At 40.0% G+C, this 19,394-nt stretch overlaps 2 protein-coding genes across 3 annotated transcripts; one reads left to right on the forward strand and one right to left on the reverse strand.

Annotated features, from left to right (window-relative positions):
- The first annotated feature begins 325 nt into the window (after positions 1-325).
- LOC148730127 (uncharacterized) lies at positions 326-5,270 on the forward strand. The gene is made up of 5 exons (XM_088761759.1): positions 326-712; positions 1,091-1,815; positions 2,698-3,379; positions 4,117-4,246; positions 4,981-5,270. Exons 1-5 carry the CDS (start codon positions 326-328, stop codon positions 5,268-5,270), a joined length of 2,214 nt encoding a protein of 737 aa, XP_088617885.1.
- Positions 5,271-11,980: 6,710 nt separating this feature from the next.
- LOC148730128 (TBC1 domain family member 30-like) lies at positions 11,981-19,086 on the reverse strand. Of its 2 annotated transcripts, XM_088760869.1 has the most exons (7): positions 18,308-19,083; positions 17,725-17,889; positions 15,128-15,188; positions 14,986-15,051; positions 14,265-14,384; positions 13,620-13,757; positions 11,981-13,193 (listed from the first exon to the last, which is right to left on the reverse strand). In XM_088760869.1, the coding sequence occupies exons 1-5, from the start codon at positions 18,684-18,686 to the stop codon at positions 14,282-14,284; spliced, it is 774 nt and encodes a 257-aa protein (XP_088616995.1). In that variant the 5' UTR covers positions 18,687-19,083; the 3' UTR covers positions 11,981-13,193; positions 13,620-13,757; positions 14,265-14,281. The 2 variants fall into 2 exon arrangements, with proteins under 2 accessions (XP_088616995.1, XP_088616996.1); XM_088760870.1 differs by lacking the exon at positions 14,986-15,051 and having other exon boundaries at positions 18,308-19,086.
- Between the last annotated feature and the right edge of the window lie 308 nt (positions 19,087-19,394).

Genomic DNA, 19,394 nt, shown 5'->3' on the forward strand with positions numbered 1-19,394 from the left:
ACACAAGACACCAACTCTATTCCTTTAAAAAGCTCTTTCATTCAGCACATCTCAGTAAGCAAAGAAATGCTGCCTGATGATGCCAGCTCCTTGTTAAGGCTCCTTTCTGGTGTCACTGATAACGAGGTAGAAAAAGAAATTGCACGAACTTTGGACTACCAGCCACTGGCCTTAGCCAGCGCCGCCATATATGTAAAACAAGCTCGAGAAAGTAAAATAGCTTCAAAATTCGGCTGGACTGACTTTCTGAAGAAATTTGAAAAAAAACCAGCGAGGTACAATTGAAGACATTCTTGCCGAAACAAACCCAAGTTACCCAAAAACAATGACCACAGCGACAACACTGGCCTTGGAAAAGGTAATGAAATCCGACAGAGTTCTAGATCACTTGTTCATTTTTCTCTCTCTTTGTTCACCACACCCAATACTAAAAGATATTGTCGTCGACTACATCATGGAAATGGAAAATGAATTGGAAGATAAAGATGCGATTGGGGTAAAGATAAGTCGATGCCCACTATTGTTGTTTAACAAAGAGGAGAGTGGTGTTTACATTCGAGTGCATGGAGTTGTCCATTACGTTGTTAATTCAGTAACAAAGAAATCTGCAAAGGATAAGCAAATTAAATGCAAACTAAGAGCTGCTTCATCCTTCTCCAAATTCGAGGATCAACATTCTTTACTCGTTGGCACAAAAATTGTTCCTCATTTGGTAAAAGTGATTAAAGACTTTGAAGATTTTTTTTTGAAGAAAGAATATCTCAAATGGCTCAAATTGATAACCTGACTTTCCAGGACTATCCTAACGTCTTTACAACTCTCGAAAAATATGTGCACCAAGCACTCCCAATATCCAGCGACAAGAAGCTACTTTACAGCAGTACTAACATTCATCGAGTTAAGAAAACCAAGTAATGAATTAGGAAAAACAATTATTTATAATAAACTGGGCATTGTCCACCAGCAGCTGGGTGACCTAAAGCAGGCAAAAGACTGTTACAAGCGAGCACTGAATTTTTGGCTGAAAAAGCTCGGACCTGAGCATGTTGATGTCGCAATGTCTTACAATAACCTGGGCACTGTCCACGAGACGCTGGGTGACCTAAAGCAGGCAAAAGACTGTTACAAGCGAGCACTGAATTTTTGGCTGAAAAAGCTCGGACCTGAACATGTTGATGTCGCAATGTCTTACAATAACCTGGGCACTGTCCACGAGACGCTGGGTGACCTAAAGCAGGCAAAAGACTTTCACGAGCGAGCGTTGGATTTTACGCTGAAAAAGCTCGGACCTCAGCATGTTGATGTCGCAATGTCTTACAATAACCTGGGCCTTGTCCAGTGGCAGCTGGGTGACCTAAAGCAGGCAAAAGACTCTCACGAGCGAGCGTTGGATATTAAGCTGAAAAAGCTCGGACCTAGGCATGTTTCTGTCGCAAGATCTTACAATAACCTGGGCCTTGTCCACCGGAAGCTAGGTGACCTAAAGCAGGCAAAAGACTGTCACGAGCGAGCGCTGGATGTTCAGCTGAAAAAGCTCGCACCTGGGCATGTTGATGTCGCAATGTCTTACATTGACCTGAGCCTTGTCCACGAGCAGCTGGGTGACCTAAAGCAGGCAAAACACTTTCAAGAGCGAGCGCTGGATATTAAGCTGAAAAAGCTCGGACCTGAGTATGTTTCTGTCGCAAGTTCTTACAATAACCTGGGCCTTGTCCACCGGCAGCTGGGTGACCTAAAGCAGGCAAAAGACTGTCACGAGCGGGCGCTGGGTGTTCAGCTCAAAAAGCTCGGACCTGAGCATGTTGATGTCGCAATGTCTTACAATAACCTGGGCCTTGTCCACGAGCAGCTGGGTGACCTAAAGCAAGCAAAACACTTTCAAGAACGAGTGCTGGGTGTAAAGCTGAAAACGCTCGGACTTGAGCATGTTTTTGTCGCAAGTTCTTACAATAACCTGGGCCCTGTTCACCGGCAGCTGGGTGACCTAAAGCAGGCAAAAGACTGTCACGAGCGAGCGCTGGATGTTCAGCTGAAAAAGCTCGGACCTAAGCATGTTTTTGTCGAAATGTCTTACAATAACCTGGGCCTTGTCCACGAGCAGCTGGGTGACCTAAAGCAGGAAAAACACTTTCAAGAGCGAGCGCTGGATGTTAAGCTAAAAAAGCTCGGACCTGAGCATGTTTCTGTCGCAAGTTCTTACAATAACCTGGGCCCTGTTCACCGGCAGCTGGGTGACCTAAAGCAGGCAAAAGACTGTCACGAGCGAGCGCTGGATGTTCAGCTGAAAAAGCTCGGACCTAAGCATGTTGATGTCGCAATGTCTTACAATAACCTGGGCCTTGTCCAGTGGCAGCTGGGTGACCTAAAGCAGGCAAAAGACTCTCACGAGCGAGCGTTGGATATTAAGCTGAAAAGGCTCGGACCTAGGCATGTTTCTGTCGCAAGATCTTACAATAACCTGGGCCTTGTCCACCGGAAGCTAGGTTACCTAAAGCAGGCAAAAGACTGTCACGAGCGAGCGCTGGATGTTCAGCTGAAAAAGCTCGGACCTGGGCATGTTGATGTCGCAATGTCTTACAATGACCTGAGCCTTGTCCACGAGCAGCTGGGTGACCTAAAGCAGGCAAAACACTTTCAAGAGCGAGCGCTGGATATTAAGGTGAAAAAGCTCGGACCTGAGTATGTTTCTGTCGCAAGATCTTACAATAACCTGGGCCCTGTTCACCGGCAGCTGGGTGACCTAAAGCAGGCAAAAGACTGTCACGAGCGAGCGCTGGATGTTCAGCTGAAAAAGCTCGGACCTAAGCATGTTTCTGTCGCAATGTCTTACAATAACCTGGGTCTTGTCCACGAGCAGCTGGGTGACCTAAAGCAGGCAAAACACTTTCAAGAGCGAGCGCTGGATGTTAAGCTGAAAAAGCTCGGACATGAGCATGTTTCTGTCGCAAGTTCTTACAATAACCTGGGTCTTGTCCACGAGCAGCTGGGTGACCTAAAGCAGGCAAAAAGCTGTCACGAGCGACCGCTGGATGTTCAGCTGAAAAAGCTCGGACCTGAGCATGTTTCAGTCGCAATGTCTTACAATAACCTTGGACTTGTCCACCGGCAGCTGGGTGACCTAAAACATGCAAAAGAGTGTCACGAGCGAGCGCTGGATATTCGACTGACAAAGCTCGGACCTAAGCATGTTGATGTCGCAATGTCTTACAATAACCTGGGCCTAGTCCACGAGCAGCTGGCTGACCTAAAGCAGGCAAAGTACTATCACGATCGAGCGCTAGATGTCCAGCTGAAAAAGCTCGGACCTGACCATCTTTCTTTCGCAAAGTCTTATAATAACCTGGACCTTGTCCACCGGAAGCTGGGTGACCTAAAGCAGGCAAAAGACTTTCACGGGCGAGCGCTTGATGTTCGACTGAAAAAGCTCGGACCTAAGCGTGTTGATGTCGCAATGTCTTACAATAACATGGGCCTTGTCCACGAGCAGGTGGGTGACCTAAAGCAGGCAAAACACTTTCAAGAGCGAGCGCTGGATGTTAAGTTGAAAAAGCTCGGACCTGAGCATGTTTCTGTCGCAAGTTCTTACAATAACCTGGGCCTTCTCTATCAGCAGCTGGGTGACCTAAAGCAGGCAAAAGACTTTCTTGAGCGAGCGCTGGATGTTCAGCTGAAAAAGCTCGGGCCTGAGCATGTTGATGTCGCAATGTCTTACAATAGCTTGGGCCTTTTCCACCGGAAGCTGGGTGACCTAAAGCAGGCAAAATACTTTCACGAGCGAGCGCTGGATGTTCGACTGAAAAAGCTCGTACCTGAGCATGTTGATGTCGCAATGTCTTACAATAACCTGAGCCTTTTACACCGGCAGCTGGGTGACCTAAAGCAGGCAAAGGACTCTCCCATCGAGCGCTAGATGTCCAACTATAAAAGCTCGGACCTGACCATCTTTCCTTCGCAATCTCTTATAATAACCTGGGCCTTGTCCATCGGAGGCTGGGTGACCTAAAGAAGGCAAACGACTTTCATGAGCGAGCGCTTGATATTCGACTGAAAAAGCTCGGACCTAAGAATGTTGATGTTGCAATGTCTTACAATAACCTGGGCCTTGTCCACCGGCAGCTGGGTGATCTAAAGCAGACAAAAGACTGTCAAGAGCGGGCGCTGGGTGTTCAGCTGAAAAAGCTCGGACCTGAACATGTTGATGTCGCAGTGTCTCACAATAACCTGGGTCTTGTCCACGAGCAGCTGGGTGACCTAAAGCAGGCAAAACACTTTCAAGAACGAGCGCTTGATGTTCGGCTGAAAAATCTCGGACCTAAGCATGTTTCTGTCGCAATGTCTCATATTAACCTGGGCCTTGTCCAGTCGCAGCTGGGTGACCTAAAGCAGGCAAAAGACTTTCACAAGCGAGCGCTGGATGTTCAGCTGAAAAAGCTCGGACCTGAGCATGTTTCTGCGCAATGTCTTACAATAAGCTGGGCCTTTTCCACAAGCAGCTGGGTGACCTAAAGCAGGCAAAAGACTTTCACGAGCGAGCACTTGATGTTCGGCTGAAAAAGCTCGGACCTAAGCATGTTTCTGTCGCAATGCCCTACAATAACCTGGCCCTTATCCACGAACAGCTGGGTGACCTAAAGCAGGCAAAACACTTTCACGAGCGAGCGCTGGATGTTAAGCTGAAAAAACTCGGACGTGAGCATCTTGATGTCGCAATGTCTCACAATAACCTGGGCCTTGTCCACCGGCAGCTGGGCGACCTAAAGCAGGCTAAAGACTGTCACGAGCAAGCGCTGGCTGTTCAGCTGAAAAAGCTGGGACCTGAGCATCTTTTTGTCGCAATGTCTTATAATAACCTGGGCCTTGTCCACGAGCAGCTGGGTAACCTAAGGCAGGCAAAAGACTTTCACTAGCGAGCGCTGGATGTTAAGCTGAAAAAGCTCGGACCTGAGCATGTTTCTTTCGCAATGTCTTACAATAACCTAGGCCTTGTCCACTCGAGGCTGGATGACCTAAAGCAGGCAAAAGACTGTAACGAGCGAACGCTGGATGTTTGTCTTAAAGTGCTCGGTTCGGAACACGTTTATGTTGCAGATACTTACAAAAACCTGGGTGCTGTGTACAATTATCTTGGCCTCATTCAAGAAGCAATACAGTGTTATGATCATGCATTGGCGATTTATGTCAAGAACGTTGGCCTGGAAGATGACCAAGTACGTGAGATTCGTTCAGGATTTGCTTTCTCGGCTACGGCAGGAAAGAGAGAGAACAAATAGCCCTGGACCTTTTTGTAAAAAGAAAATATTCTCGTAATTTTTAACTTGCCTGGACAACATTCTGAAAGTATAAACCTAAGCCTGGAAGGTGACGTAGTGAAATTTGTTTAGATTGCAGTTGCTGAGCTACACACAGCAGAACTGAACATTAGTAACACAAAAAGTTCAATAATCATGAATTCGTAATCTCTTAGGGCGTCAGTCTCGTTACTCGTAGTTCGGTGAAGATCAAATCGGATCTGAGAGTTCAAACAAAGATATCAAGGCTTCAATCTAACGCATACTTATAGAGATTAAGCCAAACAACACCAAATTGTATTGCATTGTAATGTAGAAAATTTAAGAAACAACAGATAATTTTTCTGTTAGCCAGACTTCCATCAATTAACATTGCATGTTAAAGAGCCAATTAGAGTGCGGTCAGTTACCACATTCAAATCTTAGGGACTTTTGCAGGCTCACTCTTTAAACCATAGCAACACTAGACTAAAATGGCCGATTATTTAAAAAAATTGAAACGTGGTGCGGTTTTTCCCCTAAATTACGATACTAGTAGAGAAATTAAGCTTCAAACTTTCGCCTCAGATGTCTCTCAAAAGGGGCACGAAATATCTTTTTGCACACCATAGTTTCATCCTTGCTGAAATTAACCGTTCTCTTTCGATCGTCAAAATGCATTTTGAGTAAGTTCGGCTACATTTATATCAACACGTGAGCTGGGCAGGCCTGAGCGATAGTTTTTTTTTTTTAATTTTTTTTTTCCCTAAAAAACTAGTATTAATGGATCAAGGAGATTAAAGCTTTCAAATGTTTAAAAAGTGCGCCATATCAATTAATATATATTGTTGCTATGGATTTATAGATGTCTATATGACATGCGTGGATGTTATTCAGCTCTGTTTATGTAATATAGGATCAGAATCTAACTCGCTGTCAGGATTTTTGCATAACGTGGAGACATCAGTAGTGATTGCTTAAAAAGTCGTCTGTTAGGACGTAGTAAGTTTAATTTTTAGTTTTTAATATCCAAGTAATGCTTTAAAACTGAGTTTTTTTTCATAGTCTAATTCATATAAATCATGAACAATAGTAGCTTTTGGCGTGCTTTAGGTATTGTAATTTTATGATTAAAGGCGAAGAAGCCTACAACACTCTTAAACTATGAAGACTGAATTTTAAAGGCGTTATTTAATGGCACTTCTGTCATTGATGGTGTTGCGTTCTGGTGGTTGAAAAGATTTGTTTTTAGAACAATAGATAAACCTAATATTCCATTTTGCAAAAACCGCCCAAATTCATAGAATCCACATGGCTCTTATCATACTCCATGTGTTAATCATTTTCGCGGCATAAACACGAGCTTGCTGATACACAAAATAAAAGAGAGGTGTAAGCCACCTCACGTAAGGGTTACAGAAATCCGTACATGTGAGATCCTAGCTACGCCACTGCTTGCCAACCTAAATAGCCCTTGTTTCCATGAGCGTCAAAAAAGCTCTTTCTCATATTTGATGCCCAATCAACCCAGAAATGGTTTAAGAATTTGTCTTGTAGCGCATTCTCTGCAGAGCAATTGTACTTAAGTTTGAGGTGAACAGAGCCTGGCACCAGACGAAGTCGGCTAGAGCTCCGAAGGACGGTTGTCGCTCTTGGTTCGCCGCATTCTCCCGCGTGCATGTCTCGTGTTTGTCTCCGCTGAACTGTAAATGGCAAGTATCCTTCGCAGCCGTTCTCTAGCTAACAGCTGCTTCCTAACGAACAATATTCCTTTCCCTTTGTTTGAGGATATAGGCCCTTACAGATTGCTCAAGTAAAAGTGGCACGTTATTATTATTACTATTAGTTTTTTTTTCTTGCTGAAGTTTCTTTAGACACTGGAAAGTCTGAAATTAAGTGAAATTCACTGACATCATGCTCAACAAGTCCATCTAAACAGATGTCACGCAAGTCAACAAGTCTGGATTATATTCCTGGCCAATTTTTTGAGGTGAACATTGCACTTGTCGCATTTCTGGTTTTCTTGCTTTTGGGAAACGGTTTTCAGATTCTAATCTCTAACTCAAAAGTTTTTAAGAAGTTATCTTTGTCTTTACTCTTATTTTTGTCTTCCCTTTTTTAATTCTGTCATTTTTATTTCCATCAAACATATGGACAACTCTTCCTGGACAAATGAATAAAGGCTGATAGTTTCGAAAGAAACTGTTTGGGACTGCGTCGGTGGGAGTAACGAAATAATTTGGATATATCAACAAAGTTGAAGTGGTAAATTGGCCATCGTAACGATTACAAAAGCTGACGTTTCGAGTTACCCCTTCGTCGGAGCGTTAGCCCTTCGCTCCGACGAAGGGCTAACGCTCGAAACGTCAGCCCTTGCAATCGTCACGGTGGCCAATTTACCACCTCAACTTTGTCGATATATCCAAACTATTTGAAAGATGAGCTTTTGTTCAAGATTTTTACGGCTTTCCGTGCAACCTAAGTGTAAGGAAAGACCGCAGATTGCCATATGTTGCTTAGAATGATTAGGTAAATTAAAATGTCTAGCGACTGGTTTCGATGTGTCCTTGCCATTCCTTTCCACGTCTCGACGGTGTTCTCGGAATCGGTCACCTAGTCTTCTGCCTGTTTCGCCGATGTATATCTTTTTGCAATAAGTGCAAGTTATGCAGTAGATCACATTGGCGGAGGTGCACATGAAGTGATCGGTGATCTTAATGGAGCGTTTAGGTCCCGGTATTTTATCAGAGTTGTGAATGAAAGGACACGTTTTGCATCGTGCACGAGCGCATTTAAAAGTGCCTGGTTGGTCATTAGTCTGAAAATGACTCAAGTTTTATCGCACTTTGAAACCAGGTTTAATTTTCCCCTCTTTCCCTTTGTACGGCGACGTGCTTTGGCAAGGGAACTGTTTTAGCTTTTTAATAGAGCATCAAAACTTACATGTAGAATTCAAACGACAGAAGTACAGTCAACAAGACTGTCTGCAGTTTTCATATCATTAATGGACCATGCCAATTATTTTAACTTCTAGCAAGTTGTCATACCGGGCTGTTTTAGATCTCTTATATATTCAGGAACCAGTCATTAGCTGTAGCCAAGTGGAGGGAGGGGTAAAGGATTCTGGGAGATTATATGGTTTTTAGGGAGAACAGAGAGGGAATCAGCCGTCGCCGACAGAGTATAAAGGGGGAGAACTATAAAAATTGACTAGGGGGGGAGATCAAAGCCTTACCAGGGATCAGGCAAGTTTTATCATAACAATCAAAATCCTCCCACCCTTTCTCCTTCCCCCCTCAGGCGATAAATGATGACCGATCCCAGTGTACATTCCTCTGAAATATAAGCTGCACTGAGATTTTTGTCAAACCTCACCTTTTGGTGGTTAATCTTAAAAGAACGAAAAGTTTTCATTAAAAATGGAGGAAATTTTGAAATAAAAGGGGGTCCCGGAGCTCTCTTAGGAACTGCAGTACTCATATGACTTCTAGAATATCATGACAATTGTATTTACGAGTACAGGCTACGCTTGCGTTTCCGAAAATTGTTCCTTTTCCTTCGCTAACAATTGGACTTTAAATATATTTGAGGGAAGAATGACATTGCTCAGTTTCAAGAAAGAGAAAAAAGTTAATGGGTCGCCTTGCTCGTTTGTGAGAAAATGCCGATTTACTTCTGGTGAGTTCCGAAGATGGAGAAAAAGCAGCAGCTTTTTAATGCGCGTGCGCTAGTTATGTGTCAAGTTATTTACAGGAAGGGCGTGTCATGCAATACTATGGCACGTCTTTCAAACGTGAGCATTACGAACAGCTGGATTGGCGACATTCGAGGACAGATTTTCTCGAAGGAGGTGAGACTCCCATACAAGTACAAGGTAGATGACTATATGATGAAAAGAAAACAAATCAGCGGATTTTGTTTCGTTAACCTCCGTGTTCGATCAAACCTTCCCTGTCTTTGGGCTATCCTGGTTCATCTGTAGGTTTATATCTCGGAAATTACTACTTCTTCGAGAGGATATTTGACTTGAATCATACCCGAAAAACAACATTGCAAGGTTTTTAATTCTAACTGAATATCGGATGATAAAACCTTGTGTATTTCTCTACTCCCTATGTCCCCTTTTCCCTCTTCCACCACTAGTCCCCCCCCCCTTCCCAAACGAGTCTGCATTGTCCTTTTCTTCAACGTTTTATTTACACTCCTTCATGCGTATCATCCACCAGACGATCAAGAAAAAAGAAAGGCATGGTACGTTTTGGATCATGAACAAGCTTATGAAATCAAGTTCACAGATAAATTAAACTTTCCAAAGACCATCACTGCACACATATTATTGAGTGGGAAAGTAAGAAATAATAAAACAATCCGCAAAGGAGAAAAATTGTAAAGCAAATTCTAATATCGTTATTGGAAGAGGATAAACAGTTGTCGGCAGAACATCACGCACAATAGTATTGCCTGGAAACGAAACGCGCTTTCTTGAAGTTTTTCAGAACTAATCCTGATAGACAGGCATTTCAAATTCCAGAGGCACCCTGCACTTTAGGGTTTCAAAATTCCGAGCTTTCATAAAGCCATGAAGATTAAAGAAGCGTGCACCACAAGAAAAGGTGACTGAAGCTTAACACTTTCTGGTAACCAAATCAGATATCATACAGCTTGCCAGCTAAAGTTCTCCCCAATAGCATGGATAAATTATCATACAGCTTGTCAGCTAAAGTTCTCCCCAATAGCATGGATAAATTATCATTACAGCTTGTCAGCTAAAGTTTTCCCCAATGGTATGGATAAATTATCATACAGCTTGCCAGCTAAAGTTCTCCCTAATGGCATGGATAAATTATCATACAGCTTGTCAACTAAAGTTCTCCCTAATGGCATGGATAAATTATCATACAGCTTGTCAACTAAAGTTCTCCCCAATGGCATGGATAAATAATTATCATACAGCTTGTCTACTAAAGTTCTCCCTAATGGCATGGATAAATTATCATACAGCTTGTCAACTAAAGTTCTCTTCAATGGTATGGATAAATTATCATACAGCTTGTCAACTAAAGTTCTCCCCAATGGTATGGATAAATTATCATACAGCTTGTCAACTAAAGTTCTCCCCAATGGGATGGATAAATTATCATACAGCTTGTCAACTAAAGTTCTCCCCAATGGTATGGATAAATTATCATACGGCTTGTCAACTAAAGTTCTCCCCAATGGCATGGATAGATTATCATACGGCTTGTGAACTAAAATTATCCCCGATGGCATGGGTAAATTGTCATACAGCTTGTCAACTAAAGTTCTCCCCAATGGCATGGATAAATAATTATCATACAGCTTGTCTACTAAAGTTCTCCCTAATGGCATGGATAAATTATCATACAGCTTGTCAACTAAAGTTCTCTTCAATGGTATGGATAAATTATCATACAGCTTGTCAACTAAAGTTCTCCCCAATGGTATGGATAAATTATCATACAGCTTGTCAACTAAAGTTCTCCCCAATGGTATGGATAAATTATCATACAGCTTGTCAACTAAAGTTCTCCCCAATGGCATGGATAGATTATCATACGGCTTGTGAACTAAAATTATCCCCGATGGCAGGGATAAATTATCATACAGCTTGTCAACTAAAGTTCTCCCCAATGGCATGGATAGATTATCATATGGCTTGTGAACTAAAATTATCCCCGATGGCATGGGTAAATTATCATACAGCTTGTCAACTATAGTTCTCCCCAATGGCATGGATAAATTATCATACAGCTTGTCAACTAAAGTTCTCCCCAATGGTATGGATAAATTATCATACAGCTTGTCAACTAAAGTTCTCCCCAATGGCATGCATAGATTATCATACGGCTTGTGAACTAAAATTATCCCCGATGGCATGGATAAATTATCATACAGCTTGTCAACTAAAGTTCTCCCCAATGGCATGGATAGATTATCATACGGCTTGTGAACTAAAATTATCCCCGATGGCATGGATAAATTATCATACAGCTTGTCAACTAAAGTTCTCCCCAATGGCATGGATAGATTATCATACGGCTTGTGAACTAAAATTATCCCCGATGGCATGGATAAATTATCATACAGCTTGTCAACTAAAGTTCTCCCCAATGGTATGGATAAATTATCATACAGCTTGTTAACTAAAGATCTCCCCAATGGTATGGATAAATTGTCATACAGCTTGTCAACTAAAGTTCTCCCCAATGGCATGGATAAATTATCATACAGCTTGTCAACTAAAGTTATCCCCAATGGCATAGATAAATTATCACACAGCTTGTCAACTAAAGTTCTCCCCACTGGTATGGATAAATTATCATACGGCTTGTCAACTTAAGTTCTCCCCCCCCCCCCCCGGCAATGGTATGGATAAAAGGCAAGGCATCTCTAAGAGGAGGAGTTCTTAGGATTTGCTTGAGATTCTCTTATCGAAGAGAATCCGAAAGTTATAGCTTGTAGTCTTATTTTTTTATATCATTCATACCCCAATTAATGACACGTTAGTGTGACCTCCCCCTTCCCCGCACTTCTTATGACCTTGGTGGATATTTTCCTTACAGCTTGTCTGATTAAGTGCCAAACATACAGTTTGGCAGGTCATTATTAGCCTACAGTAAAAAGTGTCCCTTCAAGAAACTTGCAACGTGGTCGCAATTAAAAAAAAATTGAAAAAAAAAGCCACAATCATCTCAATTAAAATAACACTTTTAATGATCTCCTTCATTAAAAAGCTCTAAATCTACAGTCATCAAACAACCCAACGAAAAACAAGAAATGAAAAAAACTACGTTGGTGCTAACTGCGATTCCCTCTAAAAACCAACCAAAAATCAGGCTGAAACTGTCAAGGTAAATTGCGCCTGATGGAGAAAACAAAGGAAATGAGCATTGCAGAGCAAACAACGGTAACAATTATAGATAGCAAAGAGAATATGAAGTACGTATGATGCACGATCCTCGCAGTAGAGAGCGCTATTTATGCAATAGCGAAAATCAGACCTGAAAAAAATCAGGCCTGTACGGGATTCGAACCACTGTCCTCTGCGATACTAGTGCAGCGCTCTACCAATACGTGCATCATACGTATCTATAACCGCAGTTCAAAATATATGAACTTCATATCAGAATATGAGGTGAAAGAACTTATCCCTCAAACATACCCCTCTTCCAATAAAAGCCTTTTTAAATCCTACTTTAGTACTCGTTCCTGCGGCGCGACTAATTTGACAACAACAGCTGATTAGCTAACTGTTCTACGGTGAAATATACTGTGTGATGTTTGGAAACCTGCCGTTTGGGGTTTGTGGTGTTCTATATATTTAGCCTTGTATCCCATACACTCCCATCAGTGACCAAGACAGAATTTCTCCTTACAACATCAAAACTATATCAAGCAGACAAGTAATGAGAATAAAGGAAAAATCAATTAAGGATCTTGAGTTGATCCAAAAACAAATTATCCAAACTAACATCATAAGAATTGTATGGCAGACAGTAAGGAGAATAACTTATGAGATCAAACTAACATCATAAGAATTAAACAACAAACATATGAAATACATATATATGAACTGCGGTTATGAAACGTATATGTGCACGATCCTTCGCAGTAAAGCACTATTTATGCAATGGTGAAAATCAGACCTGAAAAAAAAAAAAAAAAAAAAATTCAGGCCTATACGGGATTCGAACCGCTGACCTCTGCGATACTAGTGCAGCGCTCTACCAATTGAGCTAACAAGCCAACTGGGAGCAGGCCATCAAATTAATTCGACATAAACCCGTAGATGATAAATCAAACAACAAACATATGAAATACATATATATGAACTGCGGTTATGAAACGTATATGTGCACGATCCTTCGCAGTAAAGCACTATTTATGCAATGGTGAAAATCAGACCTGAAAAAAATTCAGGCCTATACGGGATTCGAACCGCTGACCTCTGCGAAGGATCGTGCACATATACGTTTCATAACCGCAGTTCATGTATATGTATTTCATATGTTTGTTGTTTGATTTATCATCTACGGGTTTATGTCGAATTAATTTGATGGCCTGCTCCCAGTTGGCTTGTTAGCTCAATTGGTAGAGCGCTGCACTAGTATCGCAGAGGTCAGCGGTTCGAATCCCGTATAGGCCTGAATTTTTTTCAGGTCTGATTTTCACCATTGCATAAATAGTGCTTTACTGCGAAGGATCGTGCACATATACGTATCATAAGAATTGTATGGCAGAAAGTAAGGAAAATTACTGATTAGATCTTGGGAGTTCATGGGATACCTGTCACTTTGTTCAAACTTCAGTTTAAGTGAAAGTTCTCTTTACCTTATACATTTCACTTGGAAATACAGTTGTCATCCTTGCATGGTCCGCTGGTACCACAACCCCAAGCAAGGCAATAATCATGCCTGTAGCTACAATAGCATCCAGGACCCAGCGACTTGCAGAGAGGGCAAATGCTGGCTGAAATAGGAACACAGAAACAAATAATTGATATGGAGATAAAAGTCTTCGTAATGTGTTTGTTAATTATATTGATTTACTGAATGACTGACCGCTGACTCACTGAATGAATGATTGATCTTTCTGTTCTGCTGACTTTTGGGCACACAGCGCTAATACTGTTTAAATCTTAATAATATACATGAAAACATTTCTCAGTTCTGATTGGTTAAGATGAATGCAGTTTTCAGTAAATTCAGTGCAGAAGATAGTTAATTCAGTGCAGAGGAGGGTCAATTCAGTGCACAGAAAGAAACAAACCAGACATTCTGATTGGTCACAATGATTGGTCAATGTCAAGGTCAAGGTCAATATCAAGGTCGATGTCAGGGTCAATGTCACTTGCAGGGTTTGAATAAATTATTTTAGGTGAACTAGATCACACAACAAACTACAACACTCCCACCTTATTGGCTCAAAGGTTGTTGAATTTTTTATGACATGTTCCTCTGTTATTTAAACTCTTACCTTTACAATTTGTGATCCTAGCTCATCATCATCTGGATTACTCCTCTCATTGAAGCAAAACTTAGCTGTCTTTTCCCAGTCCAAGTCTTTGATTTTACTCTCAGCAAGACACAGCCACACCTGACAATAAATTTTTTTATTTATTACAAAAGATGTTATTCTCTTTATATGGATTACATCACAATCACCACCAAAACATATTTCCTAACTGTAACACTCATGCACCATAATACTCATGGATGAGAGAAGAGGAGAGAAATATCCCAACAAAAACTAGACTAAGGATTTGATCATGATAAACCAGAAAATGAACAAAACACTTTGATGAGTCATTGAAAAAAATGGCATAACTTGAGAATAGCACATTTAGGAAGTTCAATGGCATCTAAATTTGGATAAGACTAAATATTCCTTCAGTCCAAAGCAAGGGAAAAGATGAGCAATTTCATCTTTGACATGTAGAGCTACATGTAAATATTAACAGCAACACTTTTGACATTACACAATGCACACTTTTCATTGCTTAAAGTAGACACTGGCAGAAAGTTTATTGCCCTTCTTTTGAAAGAGAAAGAAGGATTGAAACAATTTTAACATATCTACTCTACCAAAATTGATCCAAATGCATTGAAAAAAATCTTTTGATTATTGTGGGACAAATTTCAAGTAAGAACATGATTAATTTACCATGGAGAGAACTTGATACCAAAGATCAACTTACCCTACTTCTCCACTGTGAGGGCGCACCTTCTTTAAGTCTGGCAATTGCTTTGAATGCAGCAAGCCACTGTCAAGAAAAATTATCCCTGTTTATACAAGAAAACCACTAAAGAAAACTGTCACAAAAAGTAGTCATTACTAACGTGTTTAATGCCTTCTTTCCAGACTGAGGGATGAAGGAAAATCTGATTTTTGTATCCAAACCTAAAAAGAGACAAGTAGTAATCCACTTTTTGATCATTTTTAGCTTTAATTATGTAGACCTGCATAACATTAGACATTAATTTTTTTTCCATTCCATGTTAACATTCGATGGCTCAACCACACATTACAAAGATTGGAGCCTAAAGTAAATGAAATTTCCATTTTTTTTAGGTGAAAATTTGTCTCACAAAACACAAAAAATTGCTCATCCTCAAAATTGTAGACAATTTGCAACATGGCATCTTTGACACTTGTCAAAGTTTGAAACTGGTTACATTTGATATTGAGTTTCAAAAAATCTCTGTAGTAATCCCCTAAACCTACACATTTTATTTGAAGAAATGAGTCCTACTCTCAAAAATTAGATGGCACTTTGCAATGAGTGAGAATTGACACACTGAGTCAAATACAACATTACCACAAATGCACAGTGTATTTGATATCACCTTATATCAATAAGAACAAAAAAACCAGAATGTGCTAGGAAGTAATGTAGCATACCGTAACTATAATTTGATAATGGTTACAGGTATGCCCTCTATTTTATACAATACATGTGTAATACATCATGTACAGTAATAGTCAGGTAAAGAGAGGATTAAAGAAGTCTCCATGTTTTGATCAAACTGTTCACAGAAGTTCACTTTCTCTGTTAATACTAACTCATCATAATGTGCAGATGACAAGCTAGAAATAGAATGAGACATGTAGAACATGTTACAATCAAAGGCTTCTATGCCATCACAAATACTTTATAAACAATATCCTTTAGCATACATTTAATATTTCTACTGATCACAGAGCAATGCAAATTAAATGTATGACTCGCCAAAATAAGGTTTTGTCACTAAAAGTTCAAATTGCTTAAAAAAGTCATACCTACATCAGCTTTGCTGTGATTTTATAATTATTTAATGAGCCTTTATACATGATATAATAATTATTCAACTTGTCACTCTGCTACCTCTGAATTCACCAGACAATGTCGCAAGTTACCAATTAAAAATTGTCAAAACATGACAAGTGCCATCATTAACTAATGCAAAAAAAAATTAAAATTGCAAAATGCAATTTAAGATGACACAGGAGTAATTCAGTATTTCAATAAGAACCTGTATTGTGAGAAGTCCCTTTAGAAGCTAAAAAAATAGTGATTTTCTTATTCAAGCTGCTGAACAAAATAATTTTCTACAATTCCACACCAAGCTTGATTACTGACAATCAAGAACACCAATTGTTTGGACCACTTCTACATTTTGATTTACCCAAGTATAATTCAAGGAGAAAATTGCATTTTCAAAGAGCTGATCAAATTTTCTCTGGGCAAATGCAAGACTTGCCAATATCGTTTTACAACTAATCAACTTTCACTGAACTCAATACAGCTGTAGCATGACAACTGTGGTTGGATTTTCCAAAGAACAGGACAGAGCCTCAGGACAAATGCAATATCACAAGAGACATTCTACTACAACATATTTCCTAATTCCTTGAATATTGTGTATCTGGTCTGCTCAGTGCAGATCTTCATTTTAAGAAGAACCAGCTGTGTAGCAAAAATCAAATAAATGTGCTGAAAATGACATGCCTGTCTAAAATGTCTGTGTCCTAAAAGCTTCTGGCAAACTTGATAACTAAGCTTGTCAATGTTATTCCAATACCTTGATTGCAATTTAATAACTTTCAAAGTGTAGCCCTTGAAAACAGGTGTAAATCTTGACAATTTAGCAAAATTTGCATCTAACACTAATTTGTCTCTTTTTGGTGAAGAATGTTTAAATTGGTGCCAATTTGAAATCATACAATTTCTTGGTTACTAAGGGCTCAATGGATAATTGGAATATTTATAGTGATCTCAAAGCTTACAGTTAGTAGGAACTCTTTGCTCCATTCAGATAGAATCACCAGGAACAATGCCAGTGTCTAAATCTATACTTCCATCTCACAATACAAATACAAAACCTGTAAAAATTCCGAGGCCTCTCGCCTTTAATGTAAAGAAATAATGATTGATCAATGAATAACTTTGCATCTTCAGGCCAAAACCACGACGTGTCAGACAATTTACATTACAATAGATTTCACAAGGTTTAAATTTATACGTTATTTTTCGCATAGCTCTACACACATTGTACAATCTTCATAGCTGTTTCCAGAACATCACGCTGTGTTCAGGTGTTAAAATCAATTTTAAAATCTTTGTAGAGATAAATTTACCTCCAGTGAACGCGATTGTAATACAAACTGGCGCATAATCCTAGCTTAGACTATTAAAGAAACAGCGACCTTTGTCATGAAAATTAAGCGGTCGTAAAGATTACAGAGAATACTACGTTTGATATCTGCTCAGAAAAAATCGGGAAAAATCACAACTATACCACAAACAGAGCTAGTGCTTGAAAATTTCGCGGTTTCTTGGACTAGTTTAACCTTGGCTGACTAAATATTTTCCAAAATTAAACTGCTGCAAACAACGAATTCATGATCATAAATCGATTAAGGAAATTCTGAGGCGTTGCGTGGGTCAAATACTTACGTCTTTTCAACGAAACCGCTTGAAGAATAGCGGTTAAAACATCGAAGTTTCTTTGAAGTTTGTAAGCGTGTTTATCCCTCCGTTTCAGTTGCTTGACTAATTTTGTCGAAAGCATGGATATCCGTGTTCGCATCTCCTTAGCCATGATTCGAAGCTCGTCTGTGTCTGTGAGCAGAAAAAAAAAATTAACAGAAACATAAACAACGTATTAAAAACCATCACCTGTACAAATGCTAACTATTTAGAAAAAATTTCAATTCTTAAACTCAAATAGAAAAGTTTAATCTGGATCTTGGCTTTCTACGTATCATCCTAAAATGTAAACTAGTTCTAAACAGTAATCGAACACAAGATAATGTCCGAACTTCGCCAATGGAAATCAATAAAAAAGGATAAATTTCTGTCCTAATTTTGCAACTAAAAATTTTCCTCTGACTTCCTGTTTTTAACATTAGACCGCAAAGTAAGAGTGGAAAATAATTTCGAATAATCAAACTGCATTCAAACTTTGCCCTTTTGCTGATAATTTTACGAGAGCGCGATGGTGGAAATAATATTAGAAGGTCCTACATGTACCTCTAACCTTTCGCAGAGAGTTCACTTTTCGTCCACCGTTCACCGCGTTCTTCGAGGTCGAAAGAACCACCGTAGAAACTCCCCGATGTTGTAGAACACTCAGTAACATTGTCACTATCCACTGAGTCTCTGCTGTGATACTGGTCGTAAATTTCAAACAAAAGACAATCGACAATCGAAGCTTTCTTGCTTAACTCACTGCGTCGTTTTTCCGGGTCGAATCCATTTGTAAATACTGAGTTTTCATTCGCACCAAAACCCCAATCGGAATCTTCACTCCTTGGACTCAACGGACTTTCGTCGTAACTACTTTCAGTGCTCAGACTTTCCCGTTCTGTACTTCCTAGCCGCTCAAAGTCTGAATCATCATCTTCTTGGTCCGCCATGTTTGTCGTCCGCTGACAAATCGACACGGCTCATTTGAAATTCATTGGTTGAGCGCTCAACTAACGGCAGTGGTTTCTTTGTTTACAAACAACTCGACGCGAATGGTAGATTCCCTTTTTCCGCAGCCAAAACAAATTTTTCATAAAATCGCAATTGCGGGGGTTCAAGGCCTGGAAATCAAATGGCACAGCTGAGGAAAAATAATGAAATATACTCTCTCTCCCTTCGTGATAAATTTCACGGACCGAGGCTAAAGAGATTTGATCATTTGATCACTGATCTTCAACCTTCCTTTGAAAAAACCAACATAACTCCGTCAACGAACACTTCTTATTGCTACGAGAAAAAAAAATTAAGTTTTAGATAAAATTCAATACAAACTGAAGGAAAGCTAGAGCGGGCGATAAAGGCATTTCAGAATGAACGTGCAGAGGCGTGAAAACCGACGATAAAAAAAAAAAAAAAAAAAAAAATCTTGCCCCAAGGTGTTATTTTCAAAAATACATATGCCAATACCCTTACCAGCCTTTTGTTGTAAAAATCTATTGGTGATTTGCTATCACGTTCAAAGAACGTATCATACCACATATCACGCCACTCTACTGAAAGTTTTCTTATGGAAGTTGTTGCCTGGATACAAAAAATTGGTCTCAAGGTGGACTATGGGTTAGCTGATTTCAAAGAAGGAAAAGTGACCTTGGCAAGCC

The sequence above is a fragment of the Stylophora pistillata genome, chromosome 5 (assembly GCF_964205215.1).
Source record: "Stylophora pistillata chromosome 5, jaStyPist1.2, whole genome shotgun sequence".
NCBI classification, from domain to species: domain Eukaryota; kingdom Metazoa; phylum Cnidaria; class Anthozoa; order Scleractinia; family Pocilloporidae; genus Stylophora; species Stylophora pistillata.

Bases quoted from the DNA above. Each gene is read 5' to 3' on its own strand.
- LOC148730127 (XM_088761759.1), top strand. From the start codon at position 326: ATGACCACAGCGACAACACTGGCCTTGGAAAAGGTAATGAAATCCGAC. The intron at 713-1,090 runs GTAAAAGTGATT...ACTGTCCACGAG, and splicing joins CAAAAATTGTTCCTCATTTG to ACGCTGGGTGACCTAAAGCA. The intron at 4,247-4,980 runs GTGACCTAAAGC...ACAATAACCTAG, and splicing joins TCTTGTCCACGAGCAGCTGG to GCCTTGTCCACTCGAGGCTG.
- LOC148730128 (XM_088760869.1), bottom strand. From the start codon at position 18,686: ATGGCGGACCAAGAAGATGATGATTCAGACTTTGAGCGGCTAGGAAGT. The intron at 15,189-17,724 runs GTAAGTATTTGA...GTCTCTTTTTAG, and splicing joins AGCGGTTTCGTTGAAAAGAC to GTTTGGATACAAAAATCAGA. The intron at 14,385-14,985 runs GTAAGTTGATCT...ATTTATTGTCAG, and splicing joins CCTCACAGTGGAGAAGTAGG to GTGTGGCTGTGTCTTGCTGA.